General features: G+C 42.6%; 1 protein-coding gene across 2 annotated transcripts in view; it reads left to right on the top strand.

The window, feature by feature from the left end:
• Window positions 1-1,777: 1,777 nt before the first annotated feature.
• Window positions 1,778-27,640, top strand: part of PDK3 (pyruvate dehydrogenase kinase 3) — a 92,158-nt gene continuing 66,295 nt past the window's right edge. For both annotated transcript variants that reach the window (XM_061407820.1, XM_061407819.1), the window contains exon 1: window positions 1,778-2,109. In XM_061407820.1, coding sequence (XP_061263804.1) covers window positions 2,004-2,109 — 106 coding nt within the window. In that variant the 5' untranslated portion in view covers window positions 1,778-2,003. The remainder of the gene's footprint in view (window positions 2,110-27,640) is intronic.

The raw sequence follows: 27,640 nt of genomic DNA, 5'->3' as shown, positions 1-27,640 counted from the left end.
ACATTGCCACCAAGTACACTGTGCCTCTAGGTAGCCCCCGAGAAAGTCACTGGGGGAATCACAGACAATAGGTCTTTTTGTCTGCCCATGCACACCATTAGCATTGCTTAGCTCTTCTGGCAAAGCTCCTGGTTAACAAGATTGTTAGTATGTCTTTTAGGCTTCTGTTTTGAATGGGAAAGACATGGTAGTCTACATAACATACCACCATGAAGATGACCAAAGTGTACTTAAAAATCTAGAAGTGAGAGAAGACCAGTGGATGTCTTTTGAGTATACGTATGACTTTTTAAGTTCAGAGTAGAGAATTGGGTGCATAAAAACCCAACGAAGGCACAGAAGCTAAACAGCTACACACCAATAATCCTACTGAGAAAACCAGTCCAACCAGACCAAAGGAGTGATTTCCAGTTAAATTTTTATCTTTCCTTAGAGAATATTCTTTCATTTTTAAAATATATTTATTTCTTTGGCTATGCCAGGGTCCTAGCTGTGGCACACAGGATCTTCAGTCTTTCTTGCAGCATGTGGGAACTAGTTCTGTGACCAGGGATCAAAGCATGGAGTCTTAGTCATTTCCCATCAGGGAAGTCCTATTCTACCGGTCATTTAGTTGATACATTGCTAAAAATAAAGCAAAGTTTGGTGGAAACGGTTAAAGCAAGCTGTATTTTATACCTTCACTTGGGAAATAATGATTTCACATACTGAGCCCTGAGTTCAAGTTCACTCTTACACAAAGAATAACGCAGTGTGTAAACATAGTGTAAACACAGGCTCCTGTCCAGAATAAGTGGTGTGGTGGTGGTGAGGCATGAAAAAGAGTCAGGGGGCTGTCCTATGGTGGTGGTGGTCATGAAGGGGTCTGAAAGATAGTGCCTAAGACCTTAAATTTGGTCCTTTGCAGGAGTAGTGTTTTGAAAGGTAGATCCTTTCAAAACAGGGTGGGCAGGGGGGGGTACGAAACAGACGGTGACCTTACAATTAATCCTGTCCAATGATGTTAGGGGGCATTCACGGGAGGGGGGTAGGGGTAGGGACGAAATGAAGTGTCAGTGACCTTATAATTGACCCTGTCCACTGCTGGTGGTGGTGGTTGCATGAAATTGTGACTTATCAATTAATCTTGCCCAAAGGTGTTGGCCCATGAAGGAGCGTGGGAAGGGAGGGTTGGTGGGAACCAGGGGCGGTGAGTCACGAAATAGGGAGGCACTGACCTAACAATCCCGTCCGAAGGTGAAGGGTGGGGGCGGGGGGGGGGCCACGAAACAGAATCAATGACGTTATAATGAATTTCGTCCAATGGTGATGGGCAGGCAGAAATCCGAACCAGTGAGTTTATTTCTGCCCAACGGTGGTGATGGTGGTGGTGGGCATGAAGCAATCTCTATAATTAAGTGGTAAACAGAAAATGAAAACGTATCAAGATGCAACGAATACCCTGAAGTCAAAGTCAGCTGATCCAGAGAGGGCTTCCCGGAAGAGATGCCTTCGGTAGAGAGGGGCCTTGAGCAGCTCGTAGGATCGGATTCCGGGCGAGGGCTTCGGGTCTCTTCCCAGTCTCCTTGCACTTCCGCCACCTTTCAGCCGCGGAGGACCTAGCCCGGGACGGGACCCGGGTCAGTTGCACTTGCCGGGCTTGTTTGGGTCCCAGGAAGAAAGGAGGGACACACCGGCGCCGGGCTGTGCCCGGGCGAAAGAAAGCCAAGGCGGCAGCGGCCAATCAGCAGCCAGCGCGTGCGGCCGCGCGCCCCTCGCGCCCCGCGTACGTGCGGCGGCCGGCTCCGCCCCCGTGGGCGGGGCCTGGGAAAGCCGCGGGCAACCGGCCGCGGCTAGGGAGCTGCTGTGCTGCTGGTGCTGCGGAGGCTGCACCAGCGGCGCGGAGGCGGAGGCGGAGGCCGGGGTGCGCGCTTGGCGAACGTGCCCGATCCGCGCGGCTCAGCTGCACCGGTCCTTGCGGCCGCCTGAGCGTCTCGGCCGGTCTCTGCGCTGCCGGGGCGAGGATGCGGCTGTTCCGGTTGCTGCTGAAGCAGCCGGTGCCCAAGCAGATTGAGCGCTACTCGCGCTTCTCGCCGTCGCCGCTCTCCATCAAGCAGTTCCTGGACTTCGGTAAGTGCGGGGCCACGGTCCCCACGACCCCAGGGTGCGGAGGCGCTACCTTCCGGGCCCACCGCTGCGGGTGTCCGCGGCCTCCGGGCAAAGTCCGTGGGAACCACGGGCGGGGCTCCGGGGCCTCTCCCAGAGGCTCGGATTTGGGGGCACGGAGGGGTAGGGCCTGGCACCCGCACACCCGCCGGGGGCTCACCCCGACACACAGAAACGGTGTCTGAGGAGCATCAACCCGGGCGGCTGGACTTCCTAAACCTGCCGTCGTTAGCTTCCAATCTGCTTGACACAGACCTCCGGGCCATTAAAACTTCGGAGCGGAATGTGGGTGGCTTTTCAATGGTTTTATGTTTAGGTCGTTGGGTTTGTTTTTTGTTTTTTGTGTGTGTTTTTTTTTTTTTTTTTTTTTTTTGCGTTGGGTAAGACCTGTTTAGAAACGCCTTGCGGTCGAATAAATTATGCAATGACATTTCGTTCCTTTTCTGCTCTAAGGTGCTCTGAGGCACCACCTAAGGCGGCCGGAGCGGCCGGACTCGAACTGCTGTCTTGGTGGTGTTCTGGTAAAGCAGTTGGAGGCCTGGGCTGCGAATGCCTTAGATGCTGGGGAAGAACTGACGTGTGGGCTCCTGGCGCCAGAGCAGGGTCAGGTGCCACACCTTTCGTCGTGCCTCTCCTGCGTCCCCTCGCTTCTCCCCTGTGCGGTGGGCTGGTGGGTAGCTTCCACGAAGTGAGGTGCGAGCACAGAAGACCCTGCCCCCAACCTGCCTGAGGCCTAGCTGAGATGGGAATAGTCCACGACGTTCTGTTAAAACTGGACCGTGTTTCCCCAGAGTGGTGCCGGTGCAAGCACGTAGGGAATACTCACAATTGCTGAATGCGGGGCAGCTGGTTGTGAAACACGTGAAAGTGATAAAACCGAAGTGCGCAGCCAGGTATCGAGTCAGAGCAAGGCATCCTGGAAGGGAAAGAACATGGAGCAGCAGAGATGTTCTAAGCTCTCAAGGGAGAATAACGGGGCAGCTGGTCGTTTAATGAATCTTAGGTAAATGTCAAGAGATGATGTCAGGTGGGCATAAAAACCCAAGTGCAGAGTAGGTAGCACTTTTTGTGGAGAGCCAGAGCACCGTGTGATGTTCACAGTTGGGATAGGACGAGCGGAATTGGTTAGTTGAGACCAAATTAAATGTTAAGAAACCAGTTTGCCAGCAAATGATGAGGGAAATCAGAATTCGGTGATAGGTGAACCTTTGCATCTTAAACTTCTCTCCCAGAAGCTTTTCATTAGTTTTACTTTACCATCTCTGTCACTTGTGAGAAGTTTAGAGGTTTCAGGCAGAGCCCCCGCCCCCTTCAAAGTTTAAAAAGAAAATGTCTCTGTTGCTATAAATAGCACGTTTCCATCCCTAGTATGTGGCTTAGAGAGAGTCTGAAGGTATCCACTTTTCAGTGGGGTAAACTGAGACAGGTTAATTCACAATAACAGACATAAAAAGAATCTAGAGACTCCTAGTTCCCTCCTTCTACTCTCCCAAGTTGAAGTGATAGCCCTGGTAGCTTGGAGACATTTTGGCTGATTTATTTCTGTAGCAGCTCCTATCTACCACATTAATAGGTGTTCTAGCAAAGATGTTATTTGAGGAGGAAAACCACAGTGGGGGATAGTGTTATTGTGGAAAACCCATGGGACCATTATCTGGAAAGAAATGTTCTAATTCTTGCTGTGCCAGTGACTCAAGAGCCTGCTGGCCTTGGCTGAGGGACTGAATTCACTGGAGTTCATTGTCCTCCTCAAGAACACATGTGGGTTGTATAAGGTCATCTCTAAAGCACAGCTCCGAAACTGTGTGATCCTAATTTCAAAGGAAGAGGGATGAGCTTTTTACAAAGAAATTACCAAATCTTTGGATAGGTATTTCCCGTATAAAGCTTCTGACCTATTTGGGGAGTAGTGGAGGGGTACTCTAATCTCGGATAATGAAAGAAGCTTACTAACTGAAATCTTCCTTATAAGGAAGCTCACAGAAGTGCTATATATATATATAAGATTGTGGTGGAATTTGCTAGAAACTCAGGCCTCCTTTGTAATGCCCAGAGGTGAATCAGGTGGCAGGCAACCTATCTTTAATGACAACAGTAGACAGTTATCACACCAAGAGGCCATTTCAGCTTCTACCATTCTCTTGGTTCTTCCAGCCCTGGATAGCAGTCTGATTTTGGCAAGTGATGTGGGAGTTTGAGAATTTAGAAGGGGTGTGGGGGTATTTTTAAGGAGAGAAGGCACAAGAGTTAGGAGGCTTTTATGGCCCAGAGTGATTGGAGCACACGGCAGGGGAGGGCCACCTCAAATGCTAAAGGCCCTGGGTGGGGAGCAGTCAGCTTGGGGTGGGGGGACTGTGGCAACCTACCTGCCCCCACCCCATATGTGCTGGCTCCAGAAAGGGAAGCTGATTGGCACCAATTCAATATATTTTAAAAGACGCAGGGCTCAGAACAGATGCTGGACCATGTCGATCCACAGGCTGCCACTTGGTGAACTTCGTGACTTTCCCCCTGGCTGCTTTACAAATGGGACCCGAGTTTTTGACTAGAATACCTGGACTGGAGAGAGGATATACTCGGAATTTCACGTTTAGAGTATTTGTGATAACCACACTGACAAATTGTGGTTTTTATGGGCACAGAAATAGCTTTATTATGCGAATATATCCACACTAGTAAATAAGATGATCTTCCTTGTTTAAGAAGGAAGGCTAAAACTGCATGTTACTGCAGAAGCACTGATTTTATTTGAAAGGAGGATTCCTCAGTCTCGGCGCTCTTGACATTTTTAGGGGTGGGGCAGGTGTGGGCTCTGTCCTGTGCGCTGTGGGCCTCCCAGGCCTCTACTCACTAGATCCAGTAGCACCCACCACTCCCTTCACCCTTGAGTTGTGACAGCCAACATGTTTCCAGACAGCACCATGTCCTGCAGGGGAGCAAAATAAATCAGTCTCTGTTGAAGACCACTGCTATATAAAGCATTTAGAGGCATGGTTTTCATGCCTGGGCCCCATCCCCCAAACTTTACTATAAATGTTATGGGGGGGGGTATAGAGCATTGGTATTTTGGATGGTTCTTCAGCATCACCAGGGTTGAGAACCACCAGTTAAGATGATCTTCTGGATCTGGAGTTGTCCCCCTTTGATCTGTGGGTCTTATTTCTCTATGCCTTTTGAGCTCAGTCTTTACTTAAAACATGGCCTTTCACACACTTAGCAACTGTCACAAGAATAGCAGGTGTTATAAATGGATTATGAGTTTATAATTGCAATAATGCAATTCCAAAGGGTGTGATTAAAAAAAAAAAAAGGTTCTTTTTGGTCTGAGATTATAGTTACATGGTTCCAGATTCAGAAGGTACAAAACGACATAGAAAAGTCAGCTTCCAACATTCGTCCACTTGCCTCCCCATTTTAACATAACTGGCAACTCGTAATACTTTTTTGTCTCTACCTTGCTTTTTACTTAATTCCTCAGACGACTTTCCATATCTATAACTGCAGAACTTCCTTTTTCTTTTTATGGCATCTGAGAGTTTGTATGATGTACTATAGTCATTAGCCAGCTCCCCGTTGATGGCTAGCAAGTTGTTTCCAGTCTTTGCTGTGACAACCCATGCTACAGTGAATTATTGCATCCGTCATTTCATGCACGTGTGAGTAGTTGTATAGGACAGATTCCTCAAAATGGGATTTCTACATCAAAGGCTATGTGCATTTGAAATTTGGATCACTGGGTCTCCCGCCTTGCAGGCAGACTCTTTACCGTCTGAGCCACCAGGGAAGCCTTGAAATTTGGATAAATATTGTTAAATTGCCTTCCATATCAAGGTTGTCTCTTTATCCTCTCACTGGAAGTTTCTGCGAGTACCTGTCTTCCTACAGTTCTACCACATGGTTGTCAAACTTTTGATAAGTGAAGAAGGGTATCTCAATAGAATTATTTTCTGTTTGAGTAAAGAAAACTTTTAAATTGAAGAGTAGTTGATTTATAAGATTAGTTTCAGGTGTACAGCGTAATGATTCAGTATTTTTTATTGAGTCAAACATTAGCTTTTTATTACGGAAAATTTTAAGCATACACAGAACTAGAGAGAATAGTATGATGAATTCCTGGGTTCATTATATTGATCTCCATGTGCTGTTTGGCTCTGGGTGTTGTGTGTATGTGCAGTCTGTTAGATTTTCTTGTCAGTGTCATGCTTGTTTCAGGAGAAATTGTTTTTCTGCCCTAAGATCATAGTTTATCCTTTGAACTATCTGTTCTTTAAAGATTTGGTAGAATCTACCTACAGAACCTTTTAAACCTAGTGTGTCTTGGGAACTATTGCTCTTTGACAGGTTTCTCTAGCCTGTGGTATTGATCTGTATAGATTTTATGTCTCTGCTAGAGTCCATTTTGATTTATTTCTCTAGAAAATTATCCTAGTCATCAAGGTTTTAAAGTCAGTTTGCATAGCTGAGATAGTAGTCTCTTAGTCTTAATTTTCTCTGTGGCTGTTCCCCTTTTATTCCTTCTATATTCCCCCCCCTCCCCTCTTTCTTGATGAGATTAGTTGTTGATTTATATGATTGGATTCAGTTCTTAGCTTTATGACTTTTGTTTCCTAGTTCATTAATGTCTACTTTGGGTTTATTAATCCCCCCTGATCTGCTCAGTGTTGTTATTTTTTTCTTTTTGAATGGGAAAATTCATTTCTTTGTTATTTATTTCAGTATTTAAGGTGACAAGCATTCCTCTGAACACTGCTTTAGCAGCTGATATGTATAGTATTTGATCCTGTTTCCCCGCAGCTCTTCTTCATCTTCATTTTCTTAAGTTAACTAAGAGTTATTAAATTTCCAGTGTAAATGTACCCTGTATTCTCATTTTGTTGATGTGTAGTTTTGTTGCGTTGTGATCAGAGAATGCTATCTGAATCATTATTTCTTTAATTTCTTGATTTTTGTTTTGTAGTCCAGTCAGGGCTCATTTCTTGTCATTGTTCCTTGGGAAGCAAAAATAAGGTTGTGTTCTCTTCTCGGGTTACAGGGTCTGATATATCAAATCTGCTGTATTATGTTATTTGAATTTTCTATAACCTTTGTTTTTTTTTTAATTTACTGGGCCTGTCATGGGCTAAGAGAGGTTCGAGTCTCCTAGTAATACGATTCTGTTTCTCCACACATTGCCTATGATTTTTGCTTTGTGCCTGTTAATGTTACATTTGCCACATAGATAGCCTTAACTGTCATTGCGAGATACACCCTTTAGGATACAGAGTGCTATGCTTTTACTAGTTCAGTGCTTTTTGGTCTTAAATATGCAACTTTATTTGACATTGAGATCTGGAGCCCTTTTTTCCTTGTTTTAATTTTCCCGAAACTTTCTGAATTACTTTGTTTTAAATATTGTCTTGAAAACTTAAAGTTGGGTTTTGCTTTGTGAGCCAGACCATTTCTTTATGTGGCTAAGTTCAACCAGTTTGTATTAGTTGATATGACGGATCTATTATCTGTAATGATAAACGTCTATAATTTCCTTGCATTTTCTGTCTTTAATCCTTTAATTTTATACTGTGTTATACATTTTGCTTTGGTTTTTTTATGTTTCTTTTAGTAATTAGGTTTGAATTTTTGATTCCAGGGATTATCTTTCTTTGTATTTCGACCTTTTTTGTCCAGTTTTATAACCACTAGCCACTTGAACCTATTGAGCTCTTGAAATGTGGCTGATGTGATTAAAACTGGGAAACTGAGTTGATTTAATTTAAGTTTAAACTTGATTCAGTTAATTGGAAAACTTTTAAGTATGTTTAGAACAGTTTAAATATGTGAATCTACCTGAACTGTAAATTTGATGAAATCTAATTGTAGGCCAATTATTTCTGATAGAAATTTAGCCTGTGAATTGAGATCTAAGTATAAGGTGAAGTCGCTCAGTCGTGTCCGACTCTTTGCGACCCCATGGATTGCAGCCTAAGAGGCTCCTCTGTCCATGGGATTTTCCAGGCGAGAATACTGGAGTGGGTTGCCATTTCATTCTCCAGGAGATCTTCCTGACCCGGGGATCAAACCCGGGTCTCCCGCGTTGTAGGCAGACGCTTTACCATCTGAGCCACCAGGGAAGTATAAGGTATTGGATTTCAAAGACAATATAAAAATAGTGAAATATCTCAATATACTTTTGTATTGATTCCATGTTGAAATGGTAATTTTGGGAGCATTTGCATTAAACAAAGCATCAAAAATCTCACCTGTTTCTTTTTATGTGAAGTTTAAAATGACGTGTGGCTCACGTATTTCTATTGGACAATAAGGCTTCAGACTGTATGTATTCCTTATTAAGAGTAATAGAAATATTACATTTTAATGTTCAGAATAAACATTTATTGATTTTATATCTCAGTACAACTTTTACTCTCTTTTCCCCCTATAAATCTGGTACTCTCAGGAATTTTGGACCAATTAACTGTCTTTAAATGGCAGTTCATGTTATGGTGGTTCTTTGTGATATTTGCAAAAGCCCGAGGTCTTCCTATTAAGTGGTTGTTATGAGTTAAAAGTTCTCTTAGTGGTGTAAGAAAAGGAGAACTTGGACTGTGCAACATAACTTAAAGGTAGAACCTTCTGGATCTCAAATGTGTTCATAGGAAATGATTCACATTTTCACCTGGACATGCTTTTCATCTTTCAGCTTTACCCTGTCCTCTTCTGGTTCCTTCATTAATCACTCTGATCCTCTCTCTACAGACCATCTGTTTTATTTTCCAGTTCCTTTGCCCTTGTCTTTTGCACAGCCACACTTGTGTTAAAGATATTTGCTTCTGTTACTTGATTTTACTCTAAACTGTCTCTCTGTGGAGGGTGGGCACTCACCTCTTCTCCATAACCTCTCTCAACCTCAGCTGTTTGTTTTCTACCCTGAGTGGGCGCTCAGTAAGTGGTGATTATTGACTCCATCTAAAGGTTATTAAACATCATGTCGCTTTAATTTAGTCAGTGGTTATATAAGTGCAAACTTCTAAGGTCCCCATGTTTAAATATAGCATCTCTGAAATCCGCCAGAAAAGAGGTTGTCTGACAACTCTGCCTTTTCACAGAAAAGATTTCTACCATAATTAACACTGGTTCTGCGAACTTTGGAGCCTTCAGCTATTAGGAGGCAGCAGCCAGTTTCCCTGTTGGACTCTTTTTGAGGTTCAAAAGCCCAGCTACCTTCTCTTTTCCTTGAGAAGGTATTTTAAGGTTCCAGTGCCCACTGAAAAGTTGACTTTGCTTCCAAATGACTGCTCTTTGAAAAGCCTTGGGTTTGTAAAGTCATACTTCTTAAAGCCTGATTACTACTGGGGAGGAGAATGGATTTGTCTCTGGTTTTCTGTCAGCAGTCAGGCTATTCTGCTCTAAGGCGCTGCCAAGAATTCGACTCACCTGTTTAGAGACGAAAGCCAGTGATTCAGAATTGAAAGGGGACAAGAACAATTCCATTTCGGGGACAGATATCTAATGTGGCTTAATGCATGTTGCTGCTACTGCTAAGTCACTTCAGTCGTGTCTGACTCTGTGCGACCCCATAGACGTCTTGGGGTCAGTATTTAAATTTAAAGGACAAATTGACCTTTTGGGCCCTAAAGATCTGATATGACTGGATTTCAACATGGTTTATGAGACTCTGAGCACTTCAGGTGTAGTTCCGGCTCTGATTGTTGTCTTGGCAGTTAGGTATGCTTCCGAAGGTGGGGACAGGTCACAATACCGACCTACGGATGACTGAGTGGTTTCCTCCCATTAAACCTCGGGAAATTGATCGGGTTGTTGGCAAGATTTGGGAAACCTTGGTCTTATTACTGGATGGAGGCAGAAAATACCACCATTTTTCCTTTTCATTTTGTGTGCGTTCTGTTAACTGATATTTTGCTTCCATGATTATCTGATTCCAGAATTGGGCAAATCCTTTTTTTTTTTTTTTCCCCTTGGAATGCTATAGTCTTAAGGGCCAGCTACCTGTTTTTGTCTTACAGTTAATAGACTTCATTTTTAAGAGTAGTTTTAGGTTCACAGCAAAATGGGCAGAAAGTAGAGGGAACTCCCATACCCACCTCCAAAAATAAAATGTCCTTACCATCAACATCCGGCATCAGTGTGGGCCGTTTTTTACAACTGATGAACCAACACTGATCCATCATTATCCCCCAAAGTCCATAGTTCCCATTAGGGTTTGGTCTTTATGTTGTGCATGCTCTAGGTTTTGGCAACACCTATTTTTGTAAATAAAGCTTTATTGGACCACAGCCATGTCCATTCATTACATAGCATATGTGGCTTCTGAACCTCTGCAGCAGCACAGTTGAGTAGTTGCCATGGAGACTGGCCCACAAAGCCAAACTGTTTACCTTCTGGCCCTAACCTCTAAGTTTGGCTCCCTGTTAAAGAAGTGTGCTGTGATTGCTCTTATTTTGCATTTATTTTTATTTATTTATTTATTTTTGTTGTTCTTGTTTAAGCTCTGTTTGCCCTGCTTGCTGCTGCTGCTAAGTCGCTTCAGTCTTGGCTATCTGGAGGGTGACTTTGGGATAGCTAAGGTTCATCCAGGTGATCGGTGGCTTAGCTCTAGGATCTGTGCCCCTGTGTGGAATTACCACGTGAAAGACTTCGAGGGATTGTATAGCTTTAATCTATAGGGCTGTCCCCAGAGTTGAAGTGTACTGGTTTCTCTGCAGCCCTCCCAAAATGAGGTTTTATGACTTTGTGTAATAGGTAACGTAGAAGCTAAAAGTTTTGTTTTTTTTTCCCTTGTGGGTTTATTTTGTTCATTTTGATGTGTGTAAAGTGCCCTTGACCATTTATTCACCGGGCTCTGGTTCAATTCAGTCGCTCAGCTGTGGCCAACTCTTTGCAACCCCATGGACTGCAGCATGCCAGGCCTCCCTGTCCATCACCAACTCCCGGATTTTACTCAAACTCATGTTCATTGAATCGGTGATGCCATCCAACCATCACATCCTCTGTCATCCCCTTCTCTTGCCATCAATCTTTCCCAGCATCCCGGTCTTTTCAAATGAGTCAGTTCTTCACATCAGGTGGCCAAAGTATTGGAGTTTCAGCTTCAGCATCAGTCCTTCCAATGAATATTAGGACTGATTTCCTTTAGGATGGACTGGTTGGATCTCCTTGCAGTCCAAGGGACTCTCAAGAGTCTTCTCCAACACCACAATTCAAAAGCATCAGTTCTTTGGCACTCAGCTTTCTTTATAGTCCAACTCTCACATCCATATATGACTCCTGGAGAAACCATAGCTTTGACTAGACGGACCTTTGTTGGCAAAGTAATGTTTCTGCTTGTTAATATGCTGTCTAGGTTAGTCATAACTTTTCTTCCAAGGAGCAAGCATCTTTTAACTTGATGGCTGCAGTCACCATCTGCAGTGATTTTGGAGCCCAGAAAAAAAAAAGTCTGTCCGGGCTCTGGAGTTTTAATCATTTGTGTGAACTCCCTGTGTCTACTTTGCACAGTAAGCTATTGTTCTGTGTAACTATTGTTTCCTATTGTGCTCTCTTCTTTAATAAAATAACTATCAAAGTATACAATTAAAGGCTTGTGAGAAGAATATCATCTCTAATTCTTTATTCATTTTTTGTGCCGTAGGCTTACAGCTTTTGCCCATCTATTTACATATGTTGACAATGAATATGTTTCCTTTTTATTTAGTGCACAGTCTGAGTTTTAATATACTCAATCATTTACAATGCTTTTATCATGGTCAGATTTATCACCTAGAGCAGTATGTAAATTGTTACTAAATCCCTCTGGAATTCATTGCCCTCTCTGCTGGGATGTTTGCAGTCAACTCTCTTACTCAGTTCTGCTGTTCATTTGCACAGCAGCAATGATCAAGACCCTGTATCTTTCTTTCTCGTTGCTGTTTTGTCACAGAGTAGAATATTTATAAATTCTCTCCAAAAGGAGAACTTGCTGATTTCAGCTAAATATCATATGCTAACTTTTGCCTTGTCATTTCTGGTAAAATTTGGTGATGGCAGCTCCTTGTCTATTACTTGAGATTCTTGCTGTTCTTGCCCACTTAATTCTTTTTGGTAAATGAGCTAACTTAGAGAAAATGTGTTAAGGGAACTATAATGGGTACCTGGGAACTATGAATGGGTATCTGGCTTCATTGAAGCTAGCCTGAAAGCATCTTCAGGGAGCCCGTTTCACCATATTTGTGGCAGAGCTGGGTTTGATTTCCTTCATATCCCTTGAGGATACCTCCTTTCCCAGTCAGTGTCTCATCCTGTCGGAGATGATTCTTTCTGCTATAATAAATAGCACAAAAACTACAGTAAGCTATTTGTCATCTGTTACACAGGTTGATGTTTATATTCCTTGTGATTGAATATTTGGGGTTCTAACTCGGTAGATTATTTCCCTAAGCATCACCCAAGTAGTTGGGACTTTTTCGTTTTTAGATTTGACCTCTGATTCCACTCCATCATTTGGGTCGTGTCACTGTTTCTTTCTTACTAGGGCATGGAGGTCAGTGTAGAACAGTTGTCACTCTTGGGAATAAATCACTATGTATCTCTTTTCACATTTTCTCAAGGCGTGAAGTTAAGTATCCCAAGAGCTATGTAACATGCACATCTTTTCCCAGCGAATTACTACATTTTCGTTGACCAGAGCAGACTCAGGGTTTACCCGACCCTACCTTGGATCTGTCCTAGAAGAGTACAGTGTTTGGTTTCCTCAAGCTTGGTAGCAGATATTCCTTAATACATGACTGTGCACTTTGTATAGATTTGGTTAATTTTTCCTCTTGCTTCTGAGGTGAAGTAAAAAGCATTAAGCAGAAAGTTTTGCTGTATTAACATTCCTGTATCGGTCCTGTCATGTGCTCCAGTGTGCTCAGTTTCCTAGGAGGCTGAAACAAAACTCAAACAGGAAAATAGAGACTAAAAATAGATGGGTCAGTGAAAAAGTTGGGGATGCTCAGCCACTGTCTTAGCCTGAGGAGGTCTTTGGTTTATCCTGCTGTTGAATTTTCTGTGATTAGATACTGGTCAGTGAATCTCAGCCCTGAGCACTCCTGAGAATTATCTGGGGAACTCCTAAAACCAGTGCCCTCTGCCTGCCCCCCTCCCCACCACCAAAAAAAACCCTGTAGACGCCAATAAATTAGTCTCTGAGATTAGGATCTAGGTGCTGGTATTTTTTACTTACTGGTGACTATAATGTGCTTCCAGTGTTAAGAACTGTGTTAGATCTGTTAAAATTTTTGCCCAAGAGCTCTGAAACACTAAGCGATAAAGTCTTTGAGTGCTGAAGGTTAACACTTAAGATGTTTAGGAGTCCATCAACTTTTGTTTTTTTTTTGACTGTGCCATGCGACTTGTGGGATCTTAGTTCCCGGACATTGAACCTGGGCCCTGGCAGTGAAAGCACCGAGTCCTAGCCATCGAACCACCAGGGAATTCCCAGGAGTCCGTCAGCATTTGTCAAGCTTTCTGAATTCAGAATGAAGTGGAAACTGAGAAGCGTTGCGGAATCGTTGAGGCATTGTTGCTGCCTTTGAAGGGCTTCTAAATGAATGAGAAGTTGGGACAAATACGTCAGTATATATCAGCTAGCCAGAATGTTTGCATCCCATGAGTTTGTGGCATGCTTTCTCTACCTCTCCCTTGGAGGTTTGTGTAATAGGGGTGGTTTCTGGGTATACGTGAAGTGTTAACCCAGGTGTCCTTTTTTTTTTTTTAAAGATTATTTTATTTTTTGACTTCGGCGGGTCTTTGTTGCTTTGCGTAGGCTTTTCTCTAGTTGTGGGGGCAACTCTCTGTTGTGTGTGTGGGCTTCTCATTGCAGTGGCTTCTCTTGTTGTGGAGCACAGGCTCTAGGTGCATGGGCTTCAGTAGTTGTGGCTCCTGGGCTCTAGAGTGCAGGCTCAGTAGATGTGGCAACGGTCTTAGTTCCTCTGTGGTATGTGGGATCTTTCCGGACCAGGGACTGAACCAGTATCCCTTGCATTGCAAGGTGGATTCTTAACCACTGGACCACTAGGGAAGCCCCTAACCCAATTGTCCTTTATCCAAAGCATCGTTGGAGGCTTTGTTTCTTTGTGTGTGTGTGTGTGTGTGTGTGTGTTTGTGGAAAACAAATGTAAATATATGTATGTACTCTTTTTCTTGATTTCTAGCTCTTTTTCTTGGCTACTCACTCCTAGCAATGCTCTCTCCAGAGTTGTCCCAGATTGTACATTAGGCAAGGTTGGTGCAGGATAAATAATTGCAAGGTGTCTAAATGAAAATCTTATCCCCATAGATTGATTCAGTGGGCGCTTGAGCTTAGAGATCCCCTGTCCAACCTCCCCAGTTTTACACACAAGAAAGGCAGTGTACCAGGTAATGAAGAGGCTGCCCACAGCGCCAGCTCCTTGACCTAACATCTTGGCTACCTCTTCCAGAGGGAGCCAGAAATTATTCTTTCTAGGAGGCGAAGGGAACTTCCCTTTGCATACCACTTTTGACCAGACACAGTAGTAGACAGATGGAGCTCAATTCCATCCAGGTGAAATAGATGTTTCCCTCTCTTGAAGGAGGACACTGGAGCGTAGATGATTTAAGTATCTTACCTAAGCAAAATTAGGAGCAAAACCACAGTTAAAATTCAGGTAGATTGAGCTTTTAAACGTACACTTTTTTTCTTTCAATATAACATACCATTTTTTCCTACCTAATGTACTGTTAAACCCCAGTGCAGTTCTTTCTAGCAAACAGTCTCTATTAGTAATGCTGGGGTTTTGTCTAAATTTGTTCTGTTAAACAATCAGGAAATTGCATAATCTCATGTTTGTCTAGTGTTATCACTTTGGAGCCATCAGATTGCTACCTCCTTCACTTACACTTCATTTACTTTATTTACTTATTTGAAGGACCCACCCTTGTTAGTGTGCCTGTTGTCTCTCTCTGGAAATACCATAACTGGTCTGTGTGGACTTGTACTCAAAGCTTGATTTCCATTGCCTACCATGTGTGTGAGCTTGGACAAATCATTTAATCCCACTACATACACTTCAGTGTCCTTTTCTACAAAATGGAAATGATAGCATTGAACCATAGGCCTGTTGCACCCGTGAACTTGAAAAAATGCCCCACAGCTCATGGCTCATGGTTGGTGCTCAGTAGATGTTGGCCGTGCTTTTGTTGTGGGAAGTTAGTGACACAGTGTTTCCTGGATGAAACCAGCTTCCTGCAAAGGGAGCTCTTGACCTCGAATGTTAATTATCTTCAAGTTTGTTGGCTGAAGGTCCCAGCTCTGTAAACTAATCATTTTCCAAGAAACATAGTGCTTTTAGCGTGACTGGCTTTGAAGCTTCTTCATTCACTGAAATGGTTAACTTAAGGTTTTGCCTCAGTTAACCTCGATGATGAGTACATTGTGACCTTGACTTAACTGTTCCTGCTTCCATGACAACAAGACATTCCTTAACTCACCATCCACTGTTAGGACTAGATCCTAACCACACCCCCCCCCCCCACCCTCCCGCTTCTGGAATTAAAATGACGTGAATCTGGGTGGTGACTTTGGCTGTGATTGTTGCTCACATACTCCAGCCACTCTATTTGGGAAGTCATTCTCAAAATGTCCCTCTGGCCCGACACACCATACTGCCACTTTATTATCACCTTCCTGTCTACCTTCTGGCTCTTCCTCCCCTAACTATAAAGATTGGAATACTCCCAGGCAGATATAGAGAATGAAGTGATCATCTATTAAAGGAATTTACCATTACCAGCAAATGTTATCTTGAACCCCTGAATTTTATTTGCTATTGTAAGTTAATACTGAAACTTACTAGGTATTTTAATTTTCAGTGCTCATCAGGAAATAGTAAACACCTACAATGTGCCAGGTATTATGCTGAGGAATCCTGAGATCCACGGGACATAGAACTGAGTGACGAGGGCTGATGGGAGAGGGATTGCCCAAGCCAAGGGCAGAAATTGTGGCCCTGTGGTGAAATGTACTTATAATTTGGTTTGACCTTATGGCATAGAGAGGGGCAGGTTTCTCACTAATCTGTTCGTGTGTTTGTGTGTGTGCACTCAGTCTCAGTCGTGTCCAACTCTTTGCGACCCTATAGACTGTAGCCCATCAGGCTCCTCTGTCCATGGAATTCTCCGGGCAAGAGTGGGTTGCCATTCCCTTCTCCAGGGGAATCTTCCTGACCCTGGGATCAAACCTGCATCTTCTGCATTGGCAGGCAGATTCTTTACCACTGAGCCACCTGGGAAGTTCAAGGACACATGTATTTTAAGAGCCAACAAACAAGATCTCTAGAGAGAGAGGATCAAGGTGCTAGTTGATGTCACTCACTTTCCCTCAGCCAAACACAGATCTCCTTCAGGGAAGGATCCAGTAACCCTCACCTACCTTAATTGAGAACCTCGTCACAATCACCCTGCACCCTCTTGTCTTACAAGAGCATCAAAAACATTTCATGAAGGTAGTATGGGCCTCAGACCCCATTAGGAAGATCCGCATACAGTAGCATGTTCTGTTTGAGATTTTTTTTTTAGAATACAATAGCTCTGGTAGGGTTTTTGTTTTTTTTTTAAGTAGAATGGCTCTAATTATAGAAAGACCTTTTTCAGACGACTGCTTTTTTCCTTAAAAACTTTTTTTCATTTTTAAATTGAAGTATAGTTGATTTATAATGTTGTGTTAATTCCTGCTGTACAGAAAAGTGATTCAATTATATATGTATGTATACACACATACACACACACACATTTTTCATATTCTTTTCCATTACGGTTTATCACAGGACATTGAATGTAGTTCCCTAAGCTACACAGTAGGATCTTATTGTTTGCATGAGTGCTCAGTCATGTCCGACTCTTTGCTACCCCATGGACTGTAGTCTGCCAGGCTCCTCCATAGAGGACAGACTGTAGTCTGTCCATAGAATTTTCCAGGCAAGAATACTGGAGTGGGTTGCCATTTCCTTCTTCCAGGGGATTTTCCCGACCCAGGGATCAAACCCACGTGTCCTGCATTGGCAGGCGGATTCTTCACCACTGTGCCACCTGGAAAGCCTCCATTCTATGTATAAAAGGTTGTATCTGCTAACCCCAACCTCTCACTTCATCCCTTCCCCAACCCCCTCCCCCTTGGTAAACACCAATCTGTTGTCTATGTGAGTCTGTTTCTACTTCATAGATGGGTTAATTTGTGTCATATTTCAGATTCCACATATAAGTCATATCAGATGATATTTATCTTTCTGATTTAATTCACTTGGTATGATAATCTCTAGTTGCATTCATGTTGCTGCAAATGGCATTATTTCATTCTTTTATGGCTGAGTAGCATTCCATTGTATATGTGTATTACATCTTAGTTATCCTTTCATATTTCAGTGGACATTTAGGATGTTTCCATGTCTTGGCTATTGTGAATAGTGCTACTATGAACATAGGGATGCATGTATCTTTTTGATTTATAGTTTTGTTTGGATTGCTAGATCATATGCTAATTTTATTTTTAGTTTTCTGAGGAATCTCTGCACTATTTTCCATTGTGGCTGCACCAGCTTATATGCCCACCAACAGTGTAGGAGGGTTCCCTTTTCTCCACATTCTGCCCAGCGTTTGTTATTTGTAGACTTTTTAATAATAGCCATTCTGACCCATGTGAGGTGGTACCTTATTGTAGTTTTGATTTGTGTTTTTCTAATAATTAACGATACTGAGCATCTTTTCATGTGTCTGTTGGCCATCTGTATGTCGTCTTTGGAGAAATGTCTGTTTCAGTCTTCTGCCCATTCTTGGATAGGGTTGTTTGGTTTTTTTTGTTGTTGAGTTTTAAAAACTCCTTTTAATGACTGTGTATTTCCCCATGTAAATATGCAATATTGTAATTTATTTGACTGTTCCCTTATTATTGGATAATTAGGTTATTCACAGTGTCTCTCCCAAACCAAAATTTTTATTTCGAAAATTTCAGACCTTAGAAAAAATGATAACAATACAGTTAACACCTGTGTCTAGCACCTAGATTTATCAGCCACTTTACATATTTGCTTTTCAATCTCTTTACCCTTCTATCCATCCTACTCCTATGTTTCTTTCCTCTCCATAAACACCTTTTTGGCCAAACCACTTTGATAGTAAGTTGCAGGTGTAATGACTACCTCTAGATACTTACATATTAGGTTGGTGCCAAAGTAATTGTGGTTTTGCATTGTTGAACTTTGCCATTTGATATTGGAATGCATTCTTAAATAAATGTGGTTATGTTATACATCATTTTAATGTTCATTTCTCGATTTGTTTTTTTGCTAATGACATTACTTGCTGTGTATTTTATATGTATTTTAGACTATGGAAGTGATTGATGTTAGACAAAAAGCAAATTCGACCACTTTTTTTTTTAACATTTTATTGAGGTATCGTTGACTTACAGTGTTTCAGGTGCACAGCAAGGTGATTCAGTTATACATATACACATTTATTATTTTTGAAATTATTTTCCATTATAGGTTATCAAAAGACATTGACTGTAGTTCCCTGTGCTATACAGTAAACCTTTATTGCTTGTTCAAGCAATTTTCTTATTTGAGTTCAAAATGGGTCGTAAAGCAACAGAGATAGCTTGCAACATCAACAATGCATTTGGCCCAGGAACTGCTAATGAACATACAGTGCGATGGTGGTTCAAGAAGTTTTGCAAAGGAGATGAGAGCCTTGAAGATGAGGAGCGTAGTGACTGGCCATTGGAAGTTGACAACGACCAATTGAGATCCATCATTGAAGCTTATCCTCTTACACCTATGTGAGAAGTTGCCAAAGAACTCAACATCAACCATTCTGTGGTCGTTTGACATTTAAAGCAAATTGGAAAAGTGGAAAAGCTTGATCAGTGGGTGCCTCGTGAGCTGACCACAAATAAAAATATTGTCGTTTTGAAGTATTGTCTTATCTTAACTTACTCTATGCAACAGTGAACTATTTCTCAATCAGATTGTGACGTGTGATGAAAAGTGGATTTTATACTACAATTGGCCATGACCAACTCAGTGGTTGTACCTAGAATAAGCACCAAAGCACTTCCCAAAGCCAAACTTGCTCCCAGAAAAGGTCATGGGTCACTGTTTCGTGGTCTGCTGCCAGTCTGATCCACTAGAGCTTTTTGAATCCCAGCGAAACCGTTGTATCTGAGAAGCATGCTCAACAAATCAATAAGATGAAGGGGCCTAGTTCTCCACAATAATGCCCATGTTGCACAATCAACACGTCAGAGGTTGAACAAATTGGGCTGTGAAGTTTTGCCTCATCTGCCATATTCACGTGACCACTCACCAACCGACTACCACTTCTTCAAGCATCTTGACAACTTTTTGCAGGGAAAGTGCTTCCACAACCAGCAGGAGGCAGAAAATGCACGGATTTTTATGCTACAGGAATAAATGAACTTATTTCTCATTGGCAAAAATGTGTTGATTGTAACGGTTCCTATTTTGATGAATAAAGGTATGTTTGAGCCTAATTATAATGATTTAAATTCACAATCTGAAACGCAATTACGTTTGCACCAACCTAATATAAGTATAAAAAGTGTTCTCCTAATATCCATGACACAGTGATCACACTTGGGGAATGTATCATTGATATTATAACGTAATTGAAAATTCACATTTTCCCTAATGGCTCATGGCTCCTATATTGGATAGCTGGAGTCTAGAGCCTACTCAGGAGGCACTGTGACCTCCAGAGGGTCTCCTACCGTAGTAAGGCAGCACCAGGGATACAGGGCGGGAGTAACAGGTAGAGCTGGCTGAACGAAAATTGGAGAATGAACCAGAAGTATGAAAAATGAAGGGTTACCTTCCAACCTGACCATGAGAACGTTAGTAGGCAGGCAGCTACCCTTAGGCAAAGTGAAGGGCAAAAAGAGGATTCTTCTCTAAAGATGCTGAATGAACTGTTTAAGGTGAATAAGGGAAGCTTACAGTATGGTGTTCAGTTCAGTTCAGTCGCTCCGTCGTGTCCAGCTCTTTGTGACCCCATGAATCGCAGCATACCAGGCCTCCCTGTCCATCACCAGCTCCCGGAGTTCACTCAAACTCATGTCCATCGAGTCTGAGTGATGCCATCCAGCCATCTCATCCTCTGTCGTCCCCTTCTCCTCCTGCCCCAATCCCTCCCAGCATCAGGGTCTTTTCCAACGAGTCAACTCTTCTCATGAGGTGGCCAAAGTATTGGAGTTTCAGCTTCAACATCAGTCTTTCCAATGAACACCCAGGACTGATCTCCTTTAGGATGGATTGGTTGGATCTCCTTGCAGTTCAAGGGACTCTTAAGAGTCTTCTCCAACACCACAGTTCAAAAGCATCAATTCTTCGGCGCTCAGCTTTCTTTATAGTCCAACTCTCACATCCATACATGACCACTGGAAAAACTATAGCCTTGACTAGACGGACCTTTGTTGGCAAAGTAATGTCTCTGCTTTTGAATATGCTATCTAGGTTGGTCATAACTTTTCTTCCAAGGAGTAAGCGTCTTTTAAGTTCATGGCTGCAGTCACCATCTGCAATGATTTTGGAGCCCCCAAAAATAAAGTCTGACACGGTATGGTGTTAGGACCCCACCAAAAAGACCTATGTAATCCATGAGGCATTTGGGGTGCTCCCTTAGTCATGAGGCTGCCTCACTGAGCAAGCAAGGGCTACCTGCCATCTGAGGAGAGCCCACAGTGAGAGAAACTAAAATAAATGGCCAAAAAATGACTCCAAAGAAAACAAATTCAGGTAGTAGAAGAGTGCTTTGAAGTGCAATTTGAGAAATAAATCATCTTCTACACCTGTTTATGAACATCTTAGAGGACAGATGGCATTGTACAAAGATGGCCATGTGATGCTATTCTATGATGTGCCCTTGCCAGCCTTCCACCAAGTGGGGGGCAGTCGGGAGAGGAGGTCTGGTCTCCTACCCCTGAAGCCTGGGCAAGCTGTGGCTGCTTAGACCATTTGAGTATGACAGAAGGGGACTAGCAGTGTGACTTCTGTGGCTGGGTCATAAAAGGCCATGCAGCCTCTGCCTTTTTTATGGAAGCCATCCCAGAATCCAGCTAGCCCAAGGCCACCATACTGTGAGGAGGCCCTTGGAGAGGCCACCAGAAGATGCTGCAGTGGGCAGTCTCAGTCTGCAAGTAGTCGGCTGAAGCCTTGTGAGTGGGAAGCCTTCGGATGCTTTCAGCTCCCGACAGTCCAGTCACTCCCCCAATGTTTAAGTTTTCCCAGCTGAGGTTCCAGAGAAGCCTTACCTCCTGTGTCCTTTCTGAATTCCTGACCCACAGCATCTGTGAGCATAATAAAATAGACATTGGGCTGAGAGAAATAGTATGATAGCTGGCTGTTGTGTGGCTCAGATGGTAAAGAATCCGCCTGCAATGCGGGAGACCAGGGTTCGATTCCTGGGTTGGGAAGATCCCCTGGAATAGGGAAAGGCTGCCCACTCTAGTATTCTGGCCTGGAGAAGTTCATAGACTGTCTAGTCCATGGGGTTGCAAAGAGTCGGACATTACTGAGCGACTTTCACTTTGACTTGACTGTTGTTGGGGCATTGAGTTTGGTAGGGAATGAGGCGTGTGTGAGATACCTGATCTTTCACTCTTTGGCTCTGAAGTTTCTGGCTTGCTGTTAGTAATAATAACCCAAATGGTCTGGCCTAGAGTGGACTCAGCCTCAAGTTTGCTAGATCCCAAACCTACTACCTATCTTGATCTCCTGAAATTCAGGAGTATGTTTTCCCAAAGGAAAACTTAAAACTTCCCAGGCAGTGAAATAATACTTTTGGACATGGAGTAAAACAGACATTTTCAAAGTATGTATGTGTGCGCTCAGTCAGGTGGTCAGACTCTTTGTGACCCCATGGACTGTAGCCCGCCAGGCTCCTCTGTCCATGGAATGTTTCAGGCAAGAATTTCCTACTGCAGGATATCTTCCCGATCCAGGGATCGAACCTGTGTCTCTTGTGTTTCCTGCATTTTCAGGCAGATTCTTTACCACTAGTGCCGCCTGGGAATAAATGTATAAATGAAGTATAAATGAAGCTAGAAGGAGCGGGGAGGGATTCTTTTGAATTTACAATCATTTGGTAGCTCTCCACTGTTTCTTTGGAAGGACTGTTCAGTTAATCATTGCTTATAGCTCTGGTAAGTTCTAAAATAAATTATCTATCCTAAAATTCAGTGTCTTCAGAAGATTGAAATCTTATAAATACAACTGAAGAAAAACAAAAAAGATTCCCCTGAAATATTATTTTGTCACTTATATTTTACCCATTTTAATGTTGTTGTTGTTCTGTCACTAAGTCTGAATCTTTGCAACCCCATGAACTTGAGCATGCCAGGCTTCCCTGTCCTTTGCTACTATCTCCCTGAGCTTGCTCAAGCTCATGTCCATCAAGTCAGTGATGCCATCCAACCATCTCATCCTCTGTTTCTCCCTTCTCCTGTCCTCAGTCTTTCCCAGCATCAGGGTCTTTTCCAGTGAGTCAGCTCTTCGCATCAGGTGGCCAAAGGATTGGAACTTCAGCATCAGTCCTTCTAATGAATATATTCAGGGTTGATTTCCTTTAGGATTGACTGGTTTGATCTCCTTGCTGTCCAAGGGACTCTCAAGAGTCTTCTCCAGCACCACAGTTCAAAGGCAGTTCTTTGGCGCTCAGCCTTCTTTATGGTCCAACTCTCACATCCATATATGACTACTGGAAAAACCATAGCTTTGACTAGACGGACCTTTGTCGGCAAAGTGATGTCTCTCATTTTTAATATGTTGTCAGGTTTGTCATAGCTTTTCTTCTAGGGAGCAAGCGTCTTTTAATTTCATAGTTCCAGTCACCATGGGCAGTCATTTTGGAGCCCGAGAAAATGAAATCTGTTAGTGTTTCCACTTTCCTATTTGCCATGAAGTGATGGGACTGGATGCTATGATCTTAGTTTTTTGAATGTTGAGTTTTAAGCCAGCTTTTTCACTCTCCTCTTTCATGTTGAATGTGAAGTCAAGTGGGCCTTAGGAAGCATCACTACAAACAAAGCTAGTGGAGGTGATGGAATTCAGTTGAGCTATTTCAAATCCTAAAAGATGATGCTGTGAAAGGGCTGCACTCAATGTGCCAGCAAATTTGGAAAACTCAGCAGTGGCCACAGGACTGGAAAAGGTCAGTTTTCATTCCAATCCTAAAGAAAGGTGATGCCAAACAATGCTCAAACTACCGCACAATTGCACTCATCTCACACGCTAGTAAAGTAATGCTCAAAATTCTCCAAACCAGGCTTCAGCAATACATGAATCGTGAACTTCCAGATGTTCAAGCTGGTTTTAGAAAAGGCAGAGGAACCAGAGATCAAATTGCCAACATCCGCTGGATCATCAAAAAAGCAAGAGAGTTCCAGAAAAACATCTATTTCTGCTTTATTGACTATGCCAAAGCCTTTGACTGTGTGGATCACAATAAAACTGTGGAAAATTCTGAAAGAGATGGGAATACCAGACCACCTGACCTGCCTCTTGAGAAACCTGTATTCAGGTCAGGAAGCAACAGTTAGAACTGGACATGGAACAACAGACTGGTTCCAAATAGGAAAAGGAGTACGTCAGGGCTGTATATTGTCACCCTGCTTATTCAACTTCTATGCAGAGTACATCATGAGAAACGCTGGGCTGGAAGAAGCACAAGCTGGAATCAAGATTGCCGGGAGAAATGTCAGTCACCTCAGATATGCAGATGACACCACCATTATGGCAGAAGGTGAAGAAGAAGTAAAGAGCCTCTTGATGAAAGTGAAAGAGGAGAGTGAAAAAGTTGGCTTAAAGCTCAACTTTCAGAAAACGAAGATCATGGCATCTGGTCCCATCACTTCATGGGAAATAGATGGGGAAACAGTGGAAACAGTGTCAGACTTTATTTTTTGGGGCTCCAAAATCACTTCAGATGGTGACTGCAGCCATGAAATTAAAAGACGCTTACTCCTTGGAAGGAAATTTATGACCAACCTAGACAGCATATTAAAAAGCAGAGACGTTACTTTGCCAACAAAGGTCCGTCTTGTCAAGGCTATGGTTTTTCCATTACAGTCAGCTTTCTTTACAGTCCATTTTCCATTACACTCAGCTTTCTTTACAGTCCAACTCTCACATCCATGGATGTGAGAGTTGGACTGTAATGAAAGCTGAGTGCCAAAGAAGTGATGCTTTTGAACTGTGGTGTTGGAGAAGACTCTTGAGAGTCCCTTGGACTGCAAAGAGATCCAACCAGTCCATCCTAAAGGAGACCAGTTCTGTATATTCATTGGAAGGACTGATGTTGAAGCTGAAACTCCAATACTTTGGCCACCTGATGCAAAGAGCTGACTCATTTGAAAAGACCCTGATGCTGGGAAAGATTGAAGGCAGGAGGAGAAGGGGACGACATGAGATGGTTGGCTGGCATCACCGACTCAATGGACATGAGTTTGGGTGAACTCCGGGAGTTGGTGATGTACAGGGAGGCCTGGTGTGCTGCGGTTCATGGGGTCGCAGAGTCGGATATGAACTGAAGAGGCTCTTTAGTTCCTCTTTGCTTTCTGCCATTAATGTGGTATCATATGCATATCTAAGATTGTTGATATTTCTCTCAGCAGTATTGATTCCAGCTTGTGATTCATCCAGCCCAGCATTTCACTTGATGTACTCTGCATGTAAGTTAAATAAGCAGGGTGACAGTGTACAGCCTGGACGCACTCCTTTCCCAATTTTGAACCAGTCTGTTGTTCCGTGTACGGTTCTAACATGGTTAGTGGTAAAAATGCATTGTAAACACAAACATTTAATTGATATTTAGAAAAAGCAGCATTATCAGAATGAGCTGATCATTCTGTTGGATTTTGGTGCCTTGCCGCTAATTTTTCTATTTTTGCGTTGCTTTTCTATTCTCTGATTCCCTTGCTTTGGTTCCCAAAACATTTCCCACCAAGTATTAAAGCTGAAAGATGTGGATAAAGATAGCCTTTAAGTAATCCAGACAGGAGACTACAGTTTTGGGAGGCATGTGCTCAGCCCTATGCTTTATTTATCAGATCACTCCATTACTTGAAGAAATAATAATTTTTTCCTACTTGCTGTAAATTGGTCGAAAAGAGGATTAGAGATTCACCAGAAATATAGGCCATAGTGGAAACTGGATAAAGAGAATAACCAGTTAGAACTCTTGCTCTCAGAAGGCTGGTCAAATGCTGCTTTCTTATTGGTGACCATCACTTATTGGTGACCATGTTAAATCAGAAGTCATTTATGGGAAAAAGTCATTTGTGTTTCTGTGTCTATTTATCCTGTGTCTTGGTGAATTGGAAAGCTCTTTGGAACCTTTCTAGACAGAGCAATCACATTTTTTTGCAAATGTAGTAACGGTCTCCAACTTCTCAATGAAAGGATGAAGTATGAAAACCAAACAGAAAACAAAAGAGAATTAAAGGTTCATCAAAAAAGAAGGAAAAATTGAATAAATACACGAGTGTATTTATATTCATAAAATGACAATTTTCCATGCCTCTCACCCAATGCTTCTTTTTCATTTTCTGAACTAATACTAGGGAAAGATTTGATTGGTAAATTTGAATAAGATGAAGTCCATGGAGGAATGCAGAATAAAAATAGAAAATCAAAATTAAGGAATGTGGAGAAGCCAAGTAAGCAGGGAAAAAATGAAGTCAAATGACTGGGAAGAATAAGTGGAAAATACTCAGTATGCCAGAAGCCTTAGAAAAACACAACCCTTTTGAGAGGACATTCAATTAAAACCCAAAGTGTCTTTTTGGTAAGTTAACTGAAAAAAAAAATGGTTGAAACCCTTTGATTTAAAGTGAGTATTTCATATTAACACATAGGACAAAAAACTTTGAAGAGGAAAACCACAGAAAGGTTAAAAAAAATCAGGCATTCCATATATATTTTTAGGCTCACTAATTAACTAACGATAAAAGACACCCCCCTGTTTAAGCTGATGTATAATTAAGGTATCCAAGTACAAAGAATTCATCTCTGAAGCTAAATTAGAATGTAGGAGGCAAAACCTGAGATTTTTGCAGGTACTCTTAAAAAAAAAAAAAACTTCTGAAAGTATTCTCTATACTTGGAGTAAATCATTGAAAAGCTTCCATAGGTGAGGCACTCCAGTGAGTGCCATGGGGGTGGGGGATGGGTATACAGACAAATAAGATTTCTTTCAACACTAGTTTATGAAAGGCTGATCATCCAGGAAGGCTAGAATCAAAGCTTCCTGAAATTTGGTTAATTCAGGCCACACCCAGTAGTTAGTTGCCCTCTAGTTAGTGCAGGGTTGACCAATGCAAACCTCAAGGCTTTTGTTTAGGAAGAAAAGAAAAGTGAGTGGCAGGGACACAGAACATACTTTAATCCTTTTTAATCCTTTTTTAATTACGTAGAATCATCAAATGAGCACAGGCGACCTCGCTAAACGGGAATGCAGTCACGCTCGCAGGGCTTAGCATCAGTCCGTTTGATCTGGTACCCCAGGGCCTCGGGCTGTTGTGCTTTCTACCATCCGGTGTTATTAGTGATTGTGCTTTAATGAGTCCCCTCTTCTCAATTTAAAGAACCTGTTCATGTGAAATGTTAAGCGCTTTTTAACCCTGGCCGCAACCTCTGTGAGCTCTGTCCGGTTCTTAGACGTGTCCTGACGCTTGGTGGCATTCGTGAAGCCAGTGGGCGCTCAGGATTTAAACCCAAGTCTATCTCTGGCATCCGATCTTGGCATTACTCTTCTGCAGGCTCTGTCACCTTTGATCTCAATTCTGAAATCCACAAAACTTGACAAATGGAAGTTCTTTTTTCATACCCTTGGTGCTCAAACTCAGTCTGTGGCAAAACCTGGCCTGAAGTGGCTTGGGGCATGATCCTCCCTGCTCGGTGTGGGTGTTCACAGGTTGTACCACACTTGTATCTGTGTAGACTGGACTCTTTCTTGCAGTGGATGTATTTTTTTTAACTTCCTAAAATCTGAAAACCTTTCAACTCAGAAGCCATCTAGCCCTGTGGGTTCCCAGAACAGATGGGAACCTGATCACCCCTTGTCACCTGGCAGCTGCCAGCCCACTGTCACTTCTCCTGGCCCTCCCTCTCATCCTGCTTCCCGCCACCCCACCACCACTGTGCTGTTCATCTGCGGCTCCTCATGCTGTGGACATGGCGACTTAAGCACGTCAACTTTTGTTACCCCCAAAACTCAGAAGACCGAGGTCATGCTGATAACTTCCAGTTCCAATTCAACACCACAGGGTTCTCGCTCTTTCCCATTCCCTAACTTCCTTCTGCAAGGAGAACGTCATCATTTCTTTTGTGCTTTTTTTTTTTTTAAAAAAGAAAATGTCCTTTCTATATAATCAGGATACAAACTATTTCTCCTGGTACATGCAGATGTACATGCCCATTTTAATTTCGATAATAGGTCCTTCATTTTATAA

This window comes from Bos javanicus, chromosome X (genome assembly GCF_032452875.1).
Source record: "Bos javanicus breed banteng chromosome X, ARS-OSU_banteng_1.0, whole genome shotgun sequence".
NCBI classification, from domain to species: domain Eukaryota; kingdom Metazoa; phylum Chordata; class Mammalia; order Artiodactyla; family Bovidae; genus Bos; species Bos javanicus.
This window is presented reverse-complemented; position numbering and strand designations above follow the sequence as displayed.